Source organism: Haliotis asinina, chromosome 16 (assembly GCF_037392515.1).
Source record: "Haliotis asinina isolate JCU_RB_2024 chromosome 16, JCU_Hal_asi_v2, whole genome shotgun sequence".
In the NCBI taxonomy this organism is placed as follows: Eukaryota; Metazoa; Mollusca; class Gastropoda; order Lepetellida; family Haliotidae; genus Haliotis; species Haliotis asinina.
This window is the reverse complement of record NC_090295.1, coordinates 5,970,997-5,990,577: the sequence shown is the minus strand read 5'-3', so window position 1 is coordinate 5,990,577 and position 19,581 is coordinate 5,970,997. Positions and strand designations below refer to the sequence as shown.

At 38.8% G+C, this 19,581-nt stretch overlaps 1 protein-coding gene across 1 annotated transcript in view; it reads right to left on the bottom strand.

The window, feature by feature from the left end:
- Positions 1-17,512, bottom strand: part of LOC137268906 (G-protein coupled receptor dmsr-1-like) — a 115,042-nt gene extending 97,530 nt beyond the window's left edge. The window contains exon 1 of the mRNA XM_067803513.1: positions 17,461-17,512. Within this exon, the coding sequence (XP_067659614.1) occupies positions 17,461-17,489 (29 nt within the window). The 5' untranslated portion in view covers positions 17,490-17,512. The remainder of the gene's footprint in view (positions 1-17,460) is intronic.
- Positions 17,513-19,581: the final 2,069 nt, after the last annotated feature.

Sequence of the window (19,581 nt, the reverse complement as noted above, 5' to 3'; positions counted from 1 at the left end):
TCACTTGATTGTTGAGTCCGTTAGTCGTTACTTTTGATCTTTAGGTAGCACGTTTATGAGGATGACTTCCGATTGCGCGACTGAAGGTTTCAGTTGCAACAACCAGCTTTGACAGTTCGAGACAAAAGGGTAAATTTGTACTTGTTAGAGCCTTTGGGGACCCTAAAATGAGTTCGACACAACCGGGAATTCGACACATCTAGTTCGACACATCAGGGTAAAAATAATGATAAATATAAGGAAATCGGCAGGGACCGAGATGTCAGTTCGACACATCCGAGAATTCGTCTCAACCGAGTTCGAGACATTGGGGTTCGACTGTATTTTAAAAACAGGAGACTATTGTAATGAATACATGTTTGCTTGTTGACTTGTTGCGATCTTCAGTACAATTCGGTTTTACAGTTCCCCCATTCGCATATACAAAGGCGTTTCTAGTGGCTTGATATCATGCATAAACCTAGCATGTTCTGGTGAGCATTGTGATGTATTTTTAAAGATACTAGTAATTCGCATAGAGCTTAATATCCTTGAATTTCCGCCGTGTGCCCCCAAGCCATCTCTCTTTCGTCTAAAGGTCATATGAACGTCTCTTATCCAGTTTAGTCTTAAATGAAAAAGGTGTGCTAGTGACTATGAACCAGACCAGGTGAATAATTAGAACGAGGATCGAGAAGAAGATGGTATTCACGTTCCCAGACGGTATCTATTGCCACCTGATTAGTGTGAACTAAAGCATTGTTCTGGTGGGCGAAAGCAACTCACATTTTCCCACAACGCTTCTTGTAGATAGACAGACGGAACCATTTCAATTCTTTGGTATAATACTCTCCAGAGACAGATGTATTCTGAAGTACATGACACGTTTTCGTTGTCTTTGTTGTCACGCGAGGAAAATAGACACAATCTTCTCTTGTTGCTTTAGAATCTTTGATTTCCGCTCCAAGGGGTCTTGTTTTGTCAAACCTATGATGATCCGAGTTAGAACTGGTCTTCCGTGGCCCATACTTGACGCAAGACGCTACTAATGGAATTCGGTGGCCAGACTGGCTAACCTGTCTAACACGTCATCGTATACCAATTGCACAGATTGATGCTCATGATGTTTATCACTGCATTGTCTGGTCGAAATTCGATTATTTACTGCCGCCATATAACCTGAATATTGCTGAGTAACCAAACCAATCTTGTTTACTCTTGGGATTATTGCCATGGATCCCGTTTCCACCATCCCATTGCCTGTCACTAGCCTAAAATGAAAACTCCTCTGGCTTCCGATAATATCTGGTTAATACGGCATCAGGTGTGGTGACGCGTGAAGGGAACTTTTAGTAGCACTAGAGGAACCCATATCTGGCACGACCCTAAATGTTCATGGAATACAGTTTTTATTCACGACCCCAGTGTACTGGAACTATGGTTTAGTGCTATGGTTGGTTTCAATGGTTTACTGTTCCGTTCTGGTGATATGAAACTCCTTCCCGAAGCTTTACCTCTCAGTAGATAATCTACCATAAACAGCATCGACTATTCAGTCAATAGTGACTCACACTGCAGGTTAAAACAAATTGATGACAGCTCTTTCGCTATGTTTCCTTATTCCTGTGCCAAGACACATATCACTACAATTGAAGCAATATTGTTGGAAAGGAGCACAGTGCAAGATGACGCGACCATCACAGGTCAATACTACAATGAGTGAGTGAGTATTGTTTTACGCCGCCTTTAGCAATGTTCCAGCATTATCACCAGAAATGGGCTTCACACACTGTATCCATATAGAGAATCCAACCCGCGTTCGGCGTGGCGAGGGAACGCTTTTACAGCTAGGCTAACCCACAGTCATCCAATGCCTCAGGATAAAATTAATATAACACGGACGATGAGATGCATATTCGTAAATGGCTAGGAGAGTCATTTGCTAAAGTGCATTCTAAATCTTAATTTCCAGGAGTCAATTTACTGACAAAATTTCGAGAAGCCAATTTACTGACAAACCATCATGCGGATAATAAACATCTTGAACGCGTCTTCGGGGACAAAAACCTATCATGGTTCAATTTAAGTGAATTGTTGCTTGCTGTCAAGGCTGAGTTGCCACAGCACAGTCACTCCATCAACTCTCACATATCAACATAGCGGGGCTGCAGCACCACCGATAAACCAGCCAGTCCTAACTGCTTAAAACTGTCGATTTAAACACATTTTCAAGTCTTGATTTTGCGATCGTGCTGGAAACTGCAATAATTTTCTTTTCGAGTATACGCGTTTTGAAAGACTGATGTTATGATTCTTGTTAATAGTCGGTTAATACTTCACTTGGGGTGGTAATGATGCATGTATGAATTTATTCCGACACTATCCGTCTCGGAGTGATATTAGTGGGGAATGAAAACGAAAAAGAGATATACTTCAACAGCCTCCTTATTCCCGAATACATTTCATTGCTTGTGAAATTTGTATTGATAAATACAGACTTCATAGAACAAGGGGTGCAGACTGTGTAATTTTCGTGGGTGATAAACAGGTTTTTCGTGCACCCCAGATAAGGTGATAATTGAATGTCATCACATAAGTTGTTCTCCATTCCAGTAAGCAAACATTGCTCTCAGGGACCTGATACAAAAACGATGAAAATGCCAAGAAACTTCGCCAGTGTTGTAGATATGTAAACACGACAAAGCAACTGACTGTACGCACCTTCTTTTTCACTCCAGGTATCCACGCTGAGTGTTGCAGTCTATGGTGCCTTACGACCTTAATACCGGCTCTTTGCGTAAGATTCATTAAAATCGTGTGTGTAAAAGAGTTTAAAGATATCGTTAACCAATTGAAATACTATCTGAATATTAAGTTAATTCACAGAATGTAACTGTTGGCAGATTAGTATACTTTGTGTAAATGGTATCCTTCAATATATGTTCATCTTACAGACCACGCTGATCTTTGTAGATGTTTCTCTTCAGACTTAATGTCTGCGCAAAGAGACGTCTCTTTTTCATATCAATTATTCAGCTAGGCTGGTCATTTTATCCATCATATTGATCGAGCTGGCTTAAGATCGGATTTGACCTCCCCTATAAAACACACTGTCGACACACCGATTTGGGCAACACGTATTTTCCTGTTATCCAATTATATATCGAATGTAAAAATAGTCGTAGTTTCAGTTTCAAGGTTGACAGATGGACTTGTCAGTCCATTTTGAACTGAATGTATCGTAGGCCTGTGTATAATATTCTTAACTTAATAACACGATAACTGACAATAGCAAATCAGTCTTTGTGTTCGTTGAACAAACGCTGACATGTGCAAAGGAATTTGACCCAGAATAAAGATTAACTTTATCATGCTCTTTTACTTCCTTACAATAATACAATGCAATCATTTACATACTTGAACAGTTTTGTAGGTGTACATCGTGGAAATGCTATGTATTAGTAAAATCGATCAAGAATAATGTAAAACGACTAACCTTCTATTCCCATCGGATATAATAGATATAGGGCAGTTCTTGAAAACACGTATTTTCTATTGGAAGCGTGTAACTGAATATACATGCAATGATAATGGGATGGTCGATAGTTTGAAATGGAGTTGTTTTCGCTTGCGATAAAAAAGTCAAGCATATGCTTAAGTCATAACGCTGCACGAGATATGTTTAATTCACTTTTAGGTATTGGTTCAATAATGCATTTGAAGGAAAGATTTCCTGATTTAACATTTGTTTGATTCTAATAATCTTCCCTTTTCACGTTCACAAATACCACAGGCAAATGAGCAAAAACACTCATCTTGACACAAACTATTTCACTGGCTACCTACGGTAAAGGTATTTTGCTACTAAACATTTTTATTCTTGTATCAACACTACTGCATCAGAAGCGGTGTGTTTTTGCATCTAGCAGAGAGACTGAATAGTTCTCTTGTAGTCCTCAAAGTAATGCAAATTTCTTTTTGAGAGTAAATTGATGATTAAGCTACTGATTGTCAGCATGGTACCATCTGGACGACTGCTTCAAAACCATGACAGACACACAAACATTTTCTTTGATATTGCAGATAGCTATTTCGAATTAGGTTTAGAGACAACTGATTAAACGTAATGCATGGTAGTCTCCTTCATCAGTTAGGTTACATCTGTTAGACCCTAGGGGATGTATTCAATACTCATTACACATTTGGTCCTAAACTTTTTACAGGATCAATGGTTTAAGTGTATAATGATTAGGGATTTTCAAACATCGTCAAGAACTCAAGGACGTACATGACAATAAACATTAGGGTTTTAATGACAGAAAATTTTATCTTTGCATATCACAACACAAGTGTCATGATATCTATCATGCAAAGAAAAGAAACCGCTGAACTGTCCTTTTCACACACACGCGCGCGCGCGCACGCACAAAAAGTATGTACATGGGAACATATCTAATATAACCTTTTGGAACGGATTATATTACATGTTTTATTATCTTAGATTATACAGGGACACAGTGTCATTTGTAGACAGACCACACAAAAATGCTACTTTATCAAACATTTGGAATCATCCGTTAACCTCATGTAACCACCCCAGAAAATTGAAATCAATGACTATATCATATTTCTGCGTAACACAGGTTAAGATTGGCAGCATGCTGTTTTCCATCGAGTGGATATAGAAATCATCTTCCTTCGATCGATCGAAAAGCAATCTTCCAGAGAAGATGAACAAAAGCATCAGAGAAGTAGTGATTTGAAGTGACTGCAATGGGGATGGCAAATTTGCAGATATATTTCCGCAACAGAAATATAAACGAAGAACTCAAAACATCTGCACATGCGGTGTAAAAGTCTCATACAGGTATTACATACAGAGAAACTGAAATGTCAATATAGCACGGTATTAATGTCATAGATATCTGATGACATTCTAGTCATTTCATCTGAAGATTAATGTACTCCTTTGATTGGAGGGAAACATTTCTCTTCACGTCACTTTCTGATATAAGTGTGAGAATTCAACAAACTAATTGTCTACAAAATAGCATCCCAAATAGACCACCCAGCACCTATTAAATCAGCAATGCATACATGTATGATGAGGTCGAAAGGTGGAAGACAGATCGGTGTTATTCACACACCTATCTAAAGAAATACCCCATGCAATATGAAACACATAGAGATTTCCTACATGAAACAACAGTCTTCAAGACTGCCATATCATTGTATCCCTGGGTAATCTAGAGAGATTTAATCCCAGGTCGGGATGATGACACTGCTAAACTAAAGTTGAATACGTATTCAGTTTGGTTTGCGCTGGATCACACTGTTGCACAGAAAAGATTCTGTGCAATGAAAAAAAGGTCTTTGCCTGTGCCTATCCTTCGATTGGTGAGGTCGAATTCCACTCTGGCATGCAATCTCAAAATCCCATTGAAAAGTCTACGAGACAAAGATAACCAGATCTAATGATCAAATTATGTGGAAGCAGAGAAAGGGATCAGGTCCCTATGTTCCATAGCGATCGTAATCTTCGGTTGTAACTATCACTTGACGTAGACTTATGACAGCCGTATCGCTACGGTAATTTTGTGGAATGACGCCTATGATGGAGAAGGATCTGTACCATACTCCTATAATCAAAAGTTCCCCAGGCGAAACTGCAAGCGATGGTTGTGCTGATATTAAAGCCCTAAGTACATGTTGTTTATAGTATCTCAAACATCACTGTCCTTTCCTTTCCTCAGTGACGGCAGGGTAGCTTAGTGGTTAAAGTGTTCGGTCGTCACGCCCGGGTTTGAGTCCCCAAATGGGTATAAGATGTAAAACCCATTTCTAGTGTCGTGACATTGCTGGAACCTTGCTAAAAGTGACATAGGTGACGAACTCATTCACTCCAACGTTGTGTTGCACATGGCATCATATTGTAGTGTAGAGTGCTGTCACTGAGTGAAGACATTCAGTCCATCATATGAAGGCAATGGGGAATTAACCCTCAACGTGAGAGGGAGCATTGATTAGTGCTAAATAAGTGAAGATCCAGGCAAACTGAGAACCTAAGAATGTTTGTGGCTCGCTCATCCTCCAGGAAACGTACTGTGGTACCCTCGGAAAAAGAAAAAAATTTGTTTTTAAGCTATCACTCTGCATCCCTAAACTTTACACAATTTCAAAAACACCATGTGTCGAAATAACTTAGTGGGATGCGTAAGAGGTTATCCAGAAAAGCATGTTTACTAGTAAACTCGGGTAGAACTTTGAAAAAAAAATCGACTAGCTACTGAAAACAAGAGATCATACTAAAAATGCCAATTTGGTCGCTCAGCCAAGTATGACGACGGACCGTCTACCTGGCATGAAATGCAATGGCATAAGGGTCCATCTCCAAGATAGTTTTTGTATATATATTGATATTGATCCTAACAGTTTCAGCATGAAAGTTATTAATGTTTTATACCATTTATCGTTTTTATGTAGCTAAGTTTAATTTCGAAATGGGCATTTCATAGGTGGCCTTTGTAAAACCAACATCATCGCACACTAATTTGAAAAAAAAAACATGGCGTGTTCCAAATAAGTCGCTTTGGACTAGTTTCTGCACCAATCTCTCCTCGGTAAACTCCCTTTTGCACGTTTTCAATCACCCTACCACTGGAACCATAGTTATCCCGAAGCTAGTTTATCAGATATTTCACTTTCACGTATCAGCGACATAAATCGTAGACATAAATGTGAAAAAAAACACATTTTTTTCCTATTTCCGACACTACTTTAGCATTGTTATTACTGGATGTGTTCATAATGCCGATCACAGGATTATCTAGACCAGACTCGATTATTTACAGACCGCCTAAATACAGCTGGTGCAATGCTGAGTGCGGCGTAAAACTGAACTCAGTCACGCCGTTGTATGTTTGTTACTTAAGATTTGGGTTAAAACTTTATACCATCGCCAGCAGCTGACAAGATGGTGTAACTCCAGCTAAGTACATGCAGGTAGCATAACTAATGTAAGTCCCCATAGCCCCTTAGTATGAACATCTACTTTTAGTTGTTAGCGACCTTTAGCCTGTGTTTGCATTGCACTGTCTTCATAAACATAATAATTTTAGTTTTACTTGCAAGTTGTAAACTCTACCTGTGATACTTCAGTTATTTTACAGTCTTCCGCTAACTAGTTTGGGTTTTTTTTAACTTACTAACATTTATGAATGTATGCAATGGTCACTATATGGCTGAAATATTGCCGAGGTAACGTTCAGTTGTATCTCACTTACACATCGAGACGTCTCGGGATTCGAACCTACGATCACGGGCTTCTTGCGTGCCAACCGACGACTGTACTATACCAACCACACCGCTAAAGATTACGGAAAGTGTGACTATACCTATATGTTGAATATTTATACATAAACTATGTTACAGGATATCACTTGGTATCAAACAGGGTACATGCGATGTCCCAATTCGGGTTGCATCCGAATACGACAAAGTCATGATTAGGTATCTGGCTGATCCTATTCCAATGGCGTCGGTCAGGCTTTCAGTGAGTGGAACAGACATCGATAGTAACATGCATTACGTCCAATAGCGCTGACTGGCTCTGAACCGCTCCATTACTATATATGTCCAGGTCCGGGGGCCTCAACTGTTTGCATAAACTCTTTCCTTTAGACACTTCGCAATTATTTGGACACTTCGCATTTATGGAAATATTAAACGTCATAAACATTATATTTGTTGTGTTATACATATGCTGGATTCTTTTGGAATGTACTCTACTTTTAAAACATTGTTTGTGATCTACCCACTAACGGTTTTTTCCAACGATGTCCACTTGTATTTTATAATATACAATTTCAAATGAACAATATGCATTTACTCTAAGTTTGTTTCCTTCTGTTAGCACCCACATGTGAAGGTTGCGCTATACGTTTTACAGTATTATTTTCGCCAGAATTTAACATTGACTCTTTGACGTCATCTCGTGTTACGGCGACGCTTATCTAAAATCCGCAACAGATTACGAATGACTCCAAATAAAACATCAAAACGCATATTGCACTTGTCAGATATCAATTAGTATTATAATTCTTACTAATAGGAGATGGAAAGTCCACAAGGGCTTTCTAAGCTGCTTCACCCACGCCATGACAACCTCTGAAGCCCCAGGCCATTGTCCGAGATCTAGTAGGAAGGATTCAAGGACGTCCTTCTGTCTGTGTGTTGATGCCAGAACGTTGTAAGTGATTTTCAGTCACTATGGAAGTCTCATAAATAAGAAGGTCTGAACATATTGTCCCACATATGCAGCAAGCAGCCCTTCGTATATGGCTATCATATCATTTCACACAAAAGTTTCAACCCGTGTTTGCTCTGCGTACAGTTTCTGAGGATTTCTAATTGTAAACATTATTTATCGTCCAATCGTTATAACCTTTGTAAAACGGGTGTTACTTGTCAATATTTTTCCCTTTGTCTACGTATACCTTTTGCTATCATTTTCTTTCCCAACATTTTGTTCTTTGATTTATCGTCCTTTCATCATTGCTTAACAACTCTTTTCGCTTAACATTAAACAGTACCTTATCCATGCGCAATCGGCCAAGGATTTACGAAAGTACAGTGAACGTTATTATTCTCATCTTACACACAACAAGTGAAACGTGATTGTGAGAACGCAGAAGATACCCCACAAGGACGCAGCACATTATAGCGTGAACTATCCATTCAACCTTATTAAATAAGCACGCCTCCATACAAGCTCTGCACTGACAGGGTTTCTACGTCTTGTTTGGTTACTTTCTTGTTCATTAGTGTCCATTCCTAAGTGTGAAATTCAAATTTCATTCCAGAATAGGCTATGATTTCACACGGAAATTGTGATTCGGGTTTCAGGTGTCTTTGTTCCGGGAAGAAGCAAGTAAACCACGAACCTTGTAGCAATGTTCTGGGCCAGTTCCTCAAACAGAACTGCCACAGTCATGAATGCCCTGGACCACGAGCGACACAAACACCTAATCACTATTGCACATAGGTCAGTAATTCAATACACCGATAGCACAGTTCTGTGCTCATCGGCCATCATGATTCACCACCGATCTAATGCTCTTGTGATTGAAATGTGATGATATCGTAATATAACCATGAAAGATATGTCGAAATATTATCTCTAATCACATGGATAGTTCTTCATGACTGCCTCACAAAGCATTGCCACGTCAAATCAAGCAAGCATTTTCAATATCTCAACACAGAAAATGATGAAACTCTCTGAATGCAATCAAGTTGAACTATTCGTGTGATTGAAGACATGTTTCCATCATGTTGAGATGTCCAACATAATAATATCTGGTCGGACTTATTATTACAAGTGAAAATTGACTGGATGTTTTGCTTTGCTGTGCAATCAATAGCTATCTTTATACGGTTATAAACAATAAACATCAGATGCTTGAAGGGGGGTTAGAAGTATCATTTGGTATAGATTTACTATATAGACTTTAATATTTAAAAACTAGACGTTTCTGTGCTACTTCTTACCCTTTCACTTGATGAAGACGCATCCTGTTGTAAATCTTAAAGAAGACTTAAATTCACATCATACGTTGTTATGTTAACATCATATAAAATTCTCATGAGACAGCACAAGACACATCAATAAACTGGAGTGTTTATGACACAGGTTAATTCACACTACATACGGATATATATGTAAACGACTCTGCGATGAAGACTCTTTTGCATAACACTTGGACTCGAACTTTTATAACAATAGAAACCTATGCTTCTATCATTATCTTCACCGTCACACGGCTTTTCTTGAATGAGGGAGACTCGGCCATCCTTGATACCCATATTCATTGTAAATTCTATAGATTGCATATTGCCATGTAATTCAATTGCAAGGTTTTGACATTTCAATTAACCATCATATATTCACCCATTACAAATTAGCTCATATATTCATATGTGCATGACGCAGGATATCAGAATAGTAATAACATTGTCCATTTGTTTGTCAGATTAAGCTAACACGCGTGACAGTTCAAGAAGCTCCTTGTCAATTGTTAAGAGTCGTGGTACCTGGGCTATTGTTCCATACTGTGATGAGAACAAAAATGGCATAGTCTACAGAATAACACGTCAGAATTTAGGCGAGGAATGATCTGGTGGCTGTATTGATGGTAATTCAATTAGCCGAGACCTGTAACCTTAAATGTCGTTCTAAGTTACTAGATTAAACGGATTTGTGAAAATACAAATTGGTACCAAATTTGTTTCCACATAAACGTGGGCTAGTGTCGTGCAACATTTCCAGAGTGAATGGTTTGAAAATCGTAACTGTGGATAAATGAACAATGAAACGTTCCAACTCCTGTGTGGCTGTCACTGGCTATCTGTGCAATATGTTATGTGGAAACTGTTTGCATTAGTTTCATTTTTCATAGATTTAACTAATATAGTTTATATGTGGCGTTTTCTCGAACGATACAGAGATTAATGAAAAGGAGTGTAACCATCAACATTATTTAATGTAAACATCACAAATAAACAGCGATACTTTTCGATCTTCCGTTTAGTGATGCATTGCAAAACCGTGGGCATTGAATAATGTTGGTGCCAACTGCTGTTTAAGGGTGTGTAGGCAGACAGATATGAAAACTGCGCATTTAATCAATTTCTTACGAGAGCAACAAAGAATCTCTACAAAGGTGAATATAGAGGAAATTAAATGCTGATAATTTGATTGTGATGGCATGTGATTAAATTCACTCATCTGTGTTCGGTGTTGTCATTTTCAAAGCTCCTTACACCTGGACGTGTTTTATTAAATTATCAGTATACGGTAAGCGTGAAGCAATGTAAACCGCCCACCTTATTACATCTAGATGATAATCCCCATATGATCATGGTTATCAGTCATGATATATATGTACATAACAAAACTATTTCTTTGTGAAACTATTCTCTAAAGGAGGATGACGGACTTAATATCCTTGTGTTACGGAACCAATAAAGGAAATACGACTTATGTAACCTGTACAAATTGATAATAAATATTTTCTTTTCATTTTCTAAAGCTGATTTCATACACCATTCTAATAGGCGATAAAGGCAGTGTTGCATAATGTTTCTCGCACATATGACCACGTGTTGTGTTATATCTTCAATATACAATAACTACTAGTATTCAAAATTACAAGGCGTATGTTAAGTATCGACGTCTGGGCTGAAAAGAGTATTCAAAGTGTTCTTATGATTGTATATGCCCTTACGTTATTGTGACAGAAAAGAGTCCGTTCACTCTTTGTCCTTTCTGTTTAATGACAGCCCATGGACTACCAGATATCAATTACGTGTAACGAATGATGCCACTGAATTGTCAACCGGTGACACATTGCTGGACAAAAGAAACCTGTCTCGTGTTACAATTCTCGTCATACACGTTGTGGTTAATGTGTTGACAGTTTCAGCCCAAGGTGAAATTATAAAGCCAATACAATCCAAAGCACAGCTATCTGGCAGCTAACTACTGCAACTTCTGCCATTTTACATGAGAATATGAGATAACTTCAGTAAACACATTGCATCAGATTGCACATTAAAAAAGACCGTTGATGAAAAGACTACCACTGAACACAGAGTTTAGAATGACAATAAATGTAGTTTACGACCTGGTGTCATATTACTTTTTCAGTGTGTCCATTCACGATCTGTTTGATTGACATTTTAGAAGTTGATGGATAATAGAAGTATAATACTTTATGGATAACAACTTCTTTATTTCTGTAATACTTTATGGATAACAACTTCTTTATTTCTGTAATACTTTATGGATAACAACTTCTTTATTTCTGTAATACTTTATGGATAACAACTTCTTTATTTCTGTAATACTTTATGGATAACAACTTCTTTATTTCTGTAATACTTTATGGATAACAACTTCTTTATTTCTGTAATACTTTATGGATAACAACTTCTTTATTTCTGTAATACTTTATGGATAACAACTTCTTTATTTCTGTAATACTTTATGGATAACAACTTCTTTATTTCTGTAATACTTTATGGATAACAACTTCTTTATTTCTGTAATACTTTATGGATAACAACTTCTTTATTTCGATGACGCGACGTTTCCGTATAGTTTCGAATAGTATATAAAAGCCGGTTCTGTGCTGTATTGCTTTACTCTTGCTTGATAACGGTATGAGAAGCTATACCGAAACATCGCATCAAAGAAATGTAAAAGTTGTTAATTGCACCATCACCAGACGCGTCATCAATCTTTGCTCTACCGACCCCACAGCAGATATCCAACACCTTCGCAATGTCTTCACCCAGTTCAGCCACTACCCATCCAAACTAGTTGACTAAATCATCAGCACCACTCTCCATGCAGTGAAAAAGACCAGACACAACCAAAGCCGAGCCAGCACCCATCCGCATCTCTCTCCCCTTCATAGGAAAGACCTCCTACCACATCAACCGTCTCCTTAAACGACAAGACGGCATTGAAACTCCTTTCAACAGCTCTATCCCACTGAAAACTCTACTCCAAACCACTGGTAGGAACACTTCCACACATCAAAAACCCAAATGTGTTATCTACAACATCAGCTGTGACTGTGGTGTGGCCTAAGTTGGTGAGACGTCCCCCGATAAACCTCAGAATTAAGGAACACCAGGCATCAACCAAGAAATCAGACCGAAAATCAGCCATCTCTGAACACATAATCATCTGTCATGGTCAAAACACTGAACAGGACAATGCCAAAAACCTCCAGGACCTTACCAAAAGAAAACTGACGAAAGCACTCCACATCCGCCGACACAAGCCCTCGATCAACTGAGACCAAGGTTACCTCATTCCCTCCCGCATAAAACAACAGAACATGGCACACCAGCCATCATTACCAGTTAATCCCATCTGTTATGTATATCTTGGCTTCTCCCCATATGATATGTCTCCCTTGACTTCCTCCTGTTATCATTGTATTACCCCATCTGCTATGTATACCTTGTTCTACTCTCGCTTCCTCCAAATTGTTATTGCATTATTACCTACTCCATCTGCTATGTATACCTTCTTCTACTCTCGCTTCCTCCCAATTGTTATTGTATTATTACCTACTCCATCTGCTATGTATACCTTGTTCTACTTTGGATTCCTCCCTATTGTTATTGCATTATTACCTACTCCATCTGCTATGTATACCTTGTTCTACTTTGGATTCCTCCCTATTGTTATTGCATTATTACCTACTCCATCTGCTATGTATACCTTGTTCTACTTTGGATTCCTCCCTATTGTTATTGCATTATTACCTACTCCATCTGCTATGTATACCTTGTTCTACTTTGGATTCCTCCCTATTGTTATTGTATTATTACCTACTCCATCTGCTATGTATACCTTGTTCTACTCTCGCTTCCTCCAAATTGTTATTGCATTATTACCTACTCCATCTGCTATGTATACCTTGTTCTACTCTCGCTTCCTCCAAATTGTTATTGCATTATTACCTACTCCATCTGCTACGTATACCTTGTTCTACTCTCGCTTCCTCCCAATTGTTATTGTATTATTACCTACTCCATCTGCTATGTATACCTTGTTCTACTCTCGCTTCCTCCAAATTGTTATTGCATTATTACCTACTCCATCTGCTATGTATACCTTGTTCTACTTTGGATTCCTCCCTATTGTTATTGCATTATTACCTACTCCATCTGCTATGTATACCTTGTTCTACTTTGGACTCCTCCCTATTGTTATTGCATTATTACCTACTCCATCTGCTATGTATACCTTGTTCTACTTTGGATTCCTCCCTATTGTTATTGCATTATTACCTACTCCATCTGCTATGTATACCTTGTTCTACTTTGGATTCCCCCCTATTGTTATTGTATTATTACCTACTCCATCTGCTATGTATACCTTGTTCTGCCTCTTCAACTTTGCCCTCCTCCCACTGTTATTGTATTATTACCTATTCCATTCTTGTTATTGTTAATCCCTTTGATGCATTCCCTTATATTGTCTTACTTAATCCATGTTATATGTACAAAAGCGGGCTATGTGCTGTACTCCTTAGAGGTAAGGAAATTAGGGCTGTATTTTGTGACGTGAGTAAGGCTTTTGACAAGGTCTGGCATAAAGGTATTATACACAAGCTAAGACGTTATGGTATCGGGGGTAATTTGTTGAAATGGTTTGAGAGTTATCTAGACAGCAGAGTTCAAAGAGTTGTTATAAATGGTTATACGTCTGATCAAAGATCTCTCTTAGCCGGCGTTCCACAAGGCTCTGTCCTAGGACCTCTGCTGTTTATAGTTTATGTCAACGACATGGTTGAAGGAATTAACAGCAATATCCGTCTCTTCGCAGATGATACGTCACTTTATGCTATAATAGACGATCCTGCCGAAACTGCCCTGTGTCTTAATAATGATCTTCGTAAAATTTCTGATTGGGCCGACAAATGGCAAGTTACATTTAATCCCAATAAAACAGATTCTATACAATTCTCTCGTCTCTCACGGAAACCTTTGCAAACAATGTGCATACAATTTATTTTGCCTATTTTCGACTACTGTTGTCACATCTGGGACAACTGTACCAAACAGCAAGCATTAATACTTGAAAAACGTAATCTTGATGCACTCAGAACTATTTGCGGTGCTGTTCGCGGTACGAGTCATAAGAAAATTTATGATGAGACAAATTTCCAACCACTATGTACTCGTAGACACATCCAAAAACTTACATTTTCTATAAGATGGTTAATAATTTCACTCCAAAATATTTGAGCAATCTCGTCCCTCCTAAGGTATCTGACACAGCAAACTACATTCTCGAGATCGTTTGAAGCTCCAAACTATCGATAGCAAAAGTGTAATTTATGCTAAGTCATTTCTCCCAGATACTGTAAGATTATGGAATTCTTTGTCTACTGATCATAGAGAATCGGCTACTCTGGGTATTTTTATGAAAAACATTAGTGTGTCATATAATAATCAAACCTACTTTAATTTAAACTCAGGATCAAGATTCTGTCAGATTATTCATTCGCGGCTCAGGCTCGCTTGCAGTGATTTAAACGCACACACATATGAACGATTTTTATCTTCAAATCCGTCTTGTTCTTGTGGCTACTCTTACGAAGATCCAATTCACTATTTCTTTTCGCGCATAAATTACTCTGACATAAGACACAAAATGCACTTCTATACCAAAGGATATGATATCAAATCAATACTATACGGCCACTCTAAAGGATCTGCTAACGAACCCCGTGAAGGTCCCGGGGTAGAATAGGCCTTCAGCAACCCATGCTTGCCATAAAAGGCGACTATGCTTGTCGTAAGAGGCGACTAACGGGATCGGGTGGTCAGGCTCGCTGACTTGGTTGGCACATGTCATCGGTTCCCAACTGCGCAGATCGATGCTCATGTTGTTGATCACTGGATTGTCTGGTCCAGACTCGATTATTTACAGACCGCCGCCATATAGCTGTAATATTGCTGAGTGCGGCGTAAAACTAAACTCACTCACTCACTCACTCTGCTAACGATAACCATGAATTATTAGAATCTATCCATTCTTTCATTGTACTCTCAGGCAGATTTGTGTTGTAATAGTAAAATGAAATTGCACCTCCGACACTAATGATCTTAATGTTATAAGTGGCTAGTATGTTATCACGTTTTGATTGTTACATTCTCAGAAAGCTATTGTTTATTGTTTGATATTTGCATGCTTTCTCCTCACGACTGCTTTATATAAGTTACTTGTATCCCGGAGCGGTATTAACATAAGCAATATATTGCTTGTTTACCAATCCAATTCCCCTTCTGGAAATGAATATGTTTAAACCATGCGCTGTGTTCCTTTACTCTTGCTTGATAAGGGTATACGAAGCTCTACCGAAAAGCAGCGTCACAGGAATATAGAAGTTGTTATACATAAAGTATTATACTTTTCTAGTGTCCATTGACATGTAAGTGAATCAGTGTTATCCTGTACAGTGCAAATTACTCACAATTTGCAAGAGTTGTATGTTTCCCACGAGGTTGAGATTGATATTACTGTGTGCCCTTGAGATTGATATCCACTGATCGAGGAGGGAAACACCAGTCCCTTCAGCATGTACTAGTTGTCTGGATATGTGCGCTATATAAATATCCTATAACAAAAACTAATACATAATGCTTTTAATCTTACGAAAAGAAACGGCGAATTGTGAATTAATAATTCGATACATAAATGGAGATTTTCAAGTGATCCGACTTAGATCTATTTGAAATGTTAGATAATTTGCTCAACATTTTCATAAACCCTTTGACTAATGCTCAAAGGTGGCATTGATGATGTTTCTGAGGCAGACAAAACTACGTTCAACATCTCAGGTGACCAGACGGGCGTTAGTGTAACCTATGTTTCAAAAGCAATACAGCCTTAATGGTAAATTTCAGTAAGCAACTCGTAAATAAATCGGTGTCACATATCCAATACACAGTTTGGTCAATAATTCACTTACTCTTACTTTGTATTTGTATAAAACAGAAATGGTCTTCACACTTTGTACAAGTGTTGGGAATCGATCAGATCTTCGCCAAGGGAGTAACACCTTATCCGCTATCCCACCCTTAAGTAATGATAAAAGAACCAGGGTGTTAAAGCTTTGGATCAGGTTTTCACTCCGTAGTCACCACATGTTTAAGGGTGAAAACACCCACCACACCACACCACACCACACCACACCACACCACACCACACCACACCACACCACACCACACCACACCACACCACACCACACCACACCACACCCAGTCTCATACTCTAAACTTCACTGTCTCGTTGAGACATATCGCATATTTCATCATGATCCTGTCTAGTTAAATTCAGTGTAATACCTACAAAGAAGGTTTAGTACGAGAATATGACGGAACAGCCAAACGATGAAATGACAATACGATTAAACACTTCCTGGTGTTTAATCTAAAGATCAAGTGTATATACATCAAAGAGAATATGACCGAAAAGTCAAACGATTAAACGACAGAATACGATTAAACACTTTCCTGTGTTTAATATCAAGATCAAGTGTATGTACGTCAAAGATAATATGGATGAACCGTCAAATGATTAATTGACAGAACGGGATTAAACAGCCTCCCCTGTTTAATCTACAGATCTCGTGTATAAACAAGTGTGATGTACACACTACACTGATATCTATAAGCATATCATTAATAATGTAAGATATCTGTGTTACTAGCGGCCATTCCTATATTGTATTTAACATCTTTCTAAAGAACTGATTGCAGAGGCAGTCCATCGGAACAAGTGAATCATGATGAAAGTCACTCTGCCATACATGAGGAGACTCTGAGTGATATCAAAATGCAAACATACAGTCAAATCAGAAAAAAAATGTCATAGCTCATCCAAAGTCTCACCCGCAATACGTTGATCCCATGCTTGTCATTCACTCTGCTTCGCTTGGCTTGGAATGTCCGTTGACAATTCAATTACCACAAATCTGCTCGTTCCAATTGTGGGATTGCATAGCCCAGTGCAGGGGAGGTAACTGCTAATGTCAGGTGAGAGCGCCAAAGATGACGTCTCGCTGGCTGTTCAGCCTCGTGTCTTAACTACAACACAGAATGTCACCATCCAGTCCCGTCATTGTAATGCAACAGTTGCGTGTGGCTCTTATGTTTTCCTCCACGGTTTCAGTATTTCAGCGTCACCAAGGAAACGGACGGTAATTACTTAGATTGTGCAACGATGCAGCTAAAAGCCAATTAAAGATGAGTGAAACAGACCTGGAGATTTGCATTGCTGTATATCGCATGGCCTCCCAGCAAAGATACACCCGCACAGAACACTGAACATAAACTACTCCCCAAATGAATTCTTTCCCTGGATTCATTTTTCACACTTATCTACATGTCTTTAAAACGACACATGCTGTTTTTAGATAAGTCTATTTAAATTGGATTGCAAATCATCTTGGTGAATAATTAGAAATTAACATGTAGAAGCACTTTCACTCCCTCTCAATGGTTTAAGAGTGTTACATCAGCCACGCGACAGGATCTTGTTTTCCAGGGAAACGATTCTTCAGGCATGTGATACAGTAGACATGCCACATCTTACCTGTCAGTGAAAAGCACATACTATCTGACTGTCCTTTCAGACAAGCAGGCTGCAAGCTCTCTCGCGTAGAAACGCCGCCAGCATGATCTTTCGTTGAATTCCAAAGGAAACATCAGGATGATCCAAAAAGGACACGAACTTACTGACTGAATACGCGTGTTAATTTATCATACGCTGCCGTATAGTCATATGACTGTTTAAGTCGTAATATTTCATAGACGAACTTAACGGTATTCTATATATCCTACTACAATGGCACTGACATCAATCATTTTGGAAATACTTGAATCCTTAGGGATATCCCCGTGAGTACCTCAGCCAGGTAGATAACACGTTTACCACTGACAATTCAATTGTGTTGAAATATGCAACATTACGACAGGGTGAGTATTAGTTCACTCATTTCCACATGTAGGATAGAATGTACATGAACGTAGCCACATAACAATATCCGTTTCTTCAAAGACAAAAACAACGTCAAGTGAATCCGGTTGTGCATGTCCACGGACAGATGTTGTCAACGTGTCCTTGCATTATTGAAGTGTTCCGGACATTAGGTATCAAACAAGAACACATTTCGACAACTCTGGAACTTACTGAGGTAACTGAGGTATCTGTAAGAAGGGAGGGAAACTGTAAGATACTGTAGTTTAACAATTTACTCGGCAATACCGCAATTTGTGGGTGAGTTTTGTTTTACATCGCACTGTAAATAATCGAGTTTGGACCGAACAGTTCTATAATCAACAGCATGAGCATCGATCTGCGCAAATGGGAACATCTGTCATCCAGGTTAGCGAGCATGACCATCCGATCTGGTTAGTCAGCCCGTCCGACAAGCATGGGTTACTGCAGGCCAGTATTTAACTCGGACTTTCACGGGTAACGTTTGGTAAATAATAGAGTGTCGCCAAATGACTGATATTGTGTCTCCCAATGACTGATACTGTGTCTCCCAATGACTGATATTGTATCTCCCAATGACTGACACTGTGTCGCCCTATGATTGAATGTGTGTCTCCCAATGACTGATATTATGTCGCCCAATGACTGATAGTGTGAGCAAGGATTACCGCCGCTCATGCCACAATGACACACTGTCACCCAAAACATTGAACCTACTCATCCGTACCCTTGGTCTCCATTCACAACCTGTATAAGTTGCATGGGATCGGTTTTAACACAAATGCTAAAGAAATGTCATACGCATACGCACATCCTGTTTCTATTGTCTCTGTATTCACTGTCTGGCTCAGACTTGTGTCGTCATCTCCACTGAAGTGTCGAACATAATAATAATAATATCCAGTCAGCCAAGACACTGTGTCAGTGACGGTTTCACACAAGATAGCCGCAGGAATGAAATAACCTCGGAATACACTAGTTTACGCTAGCGGTCATGACGGTGTATATGATAT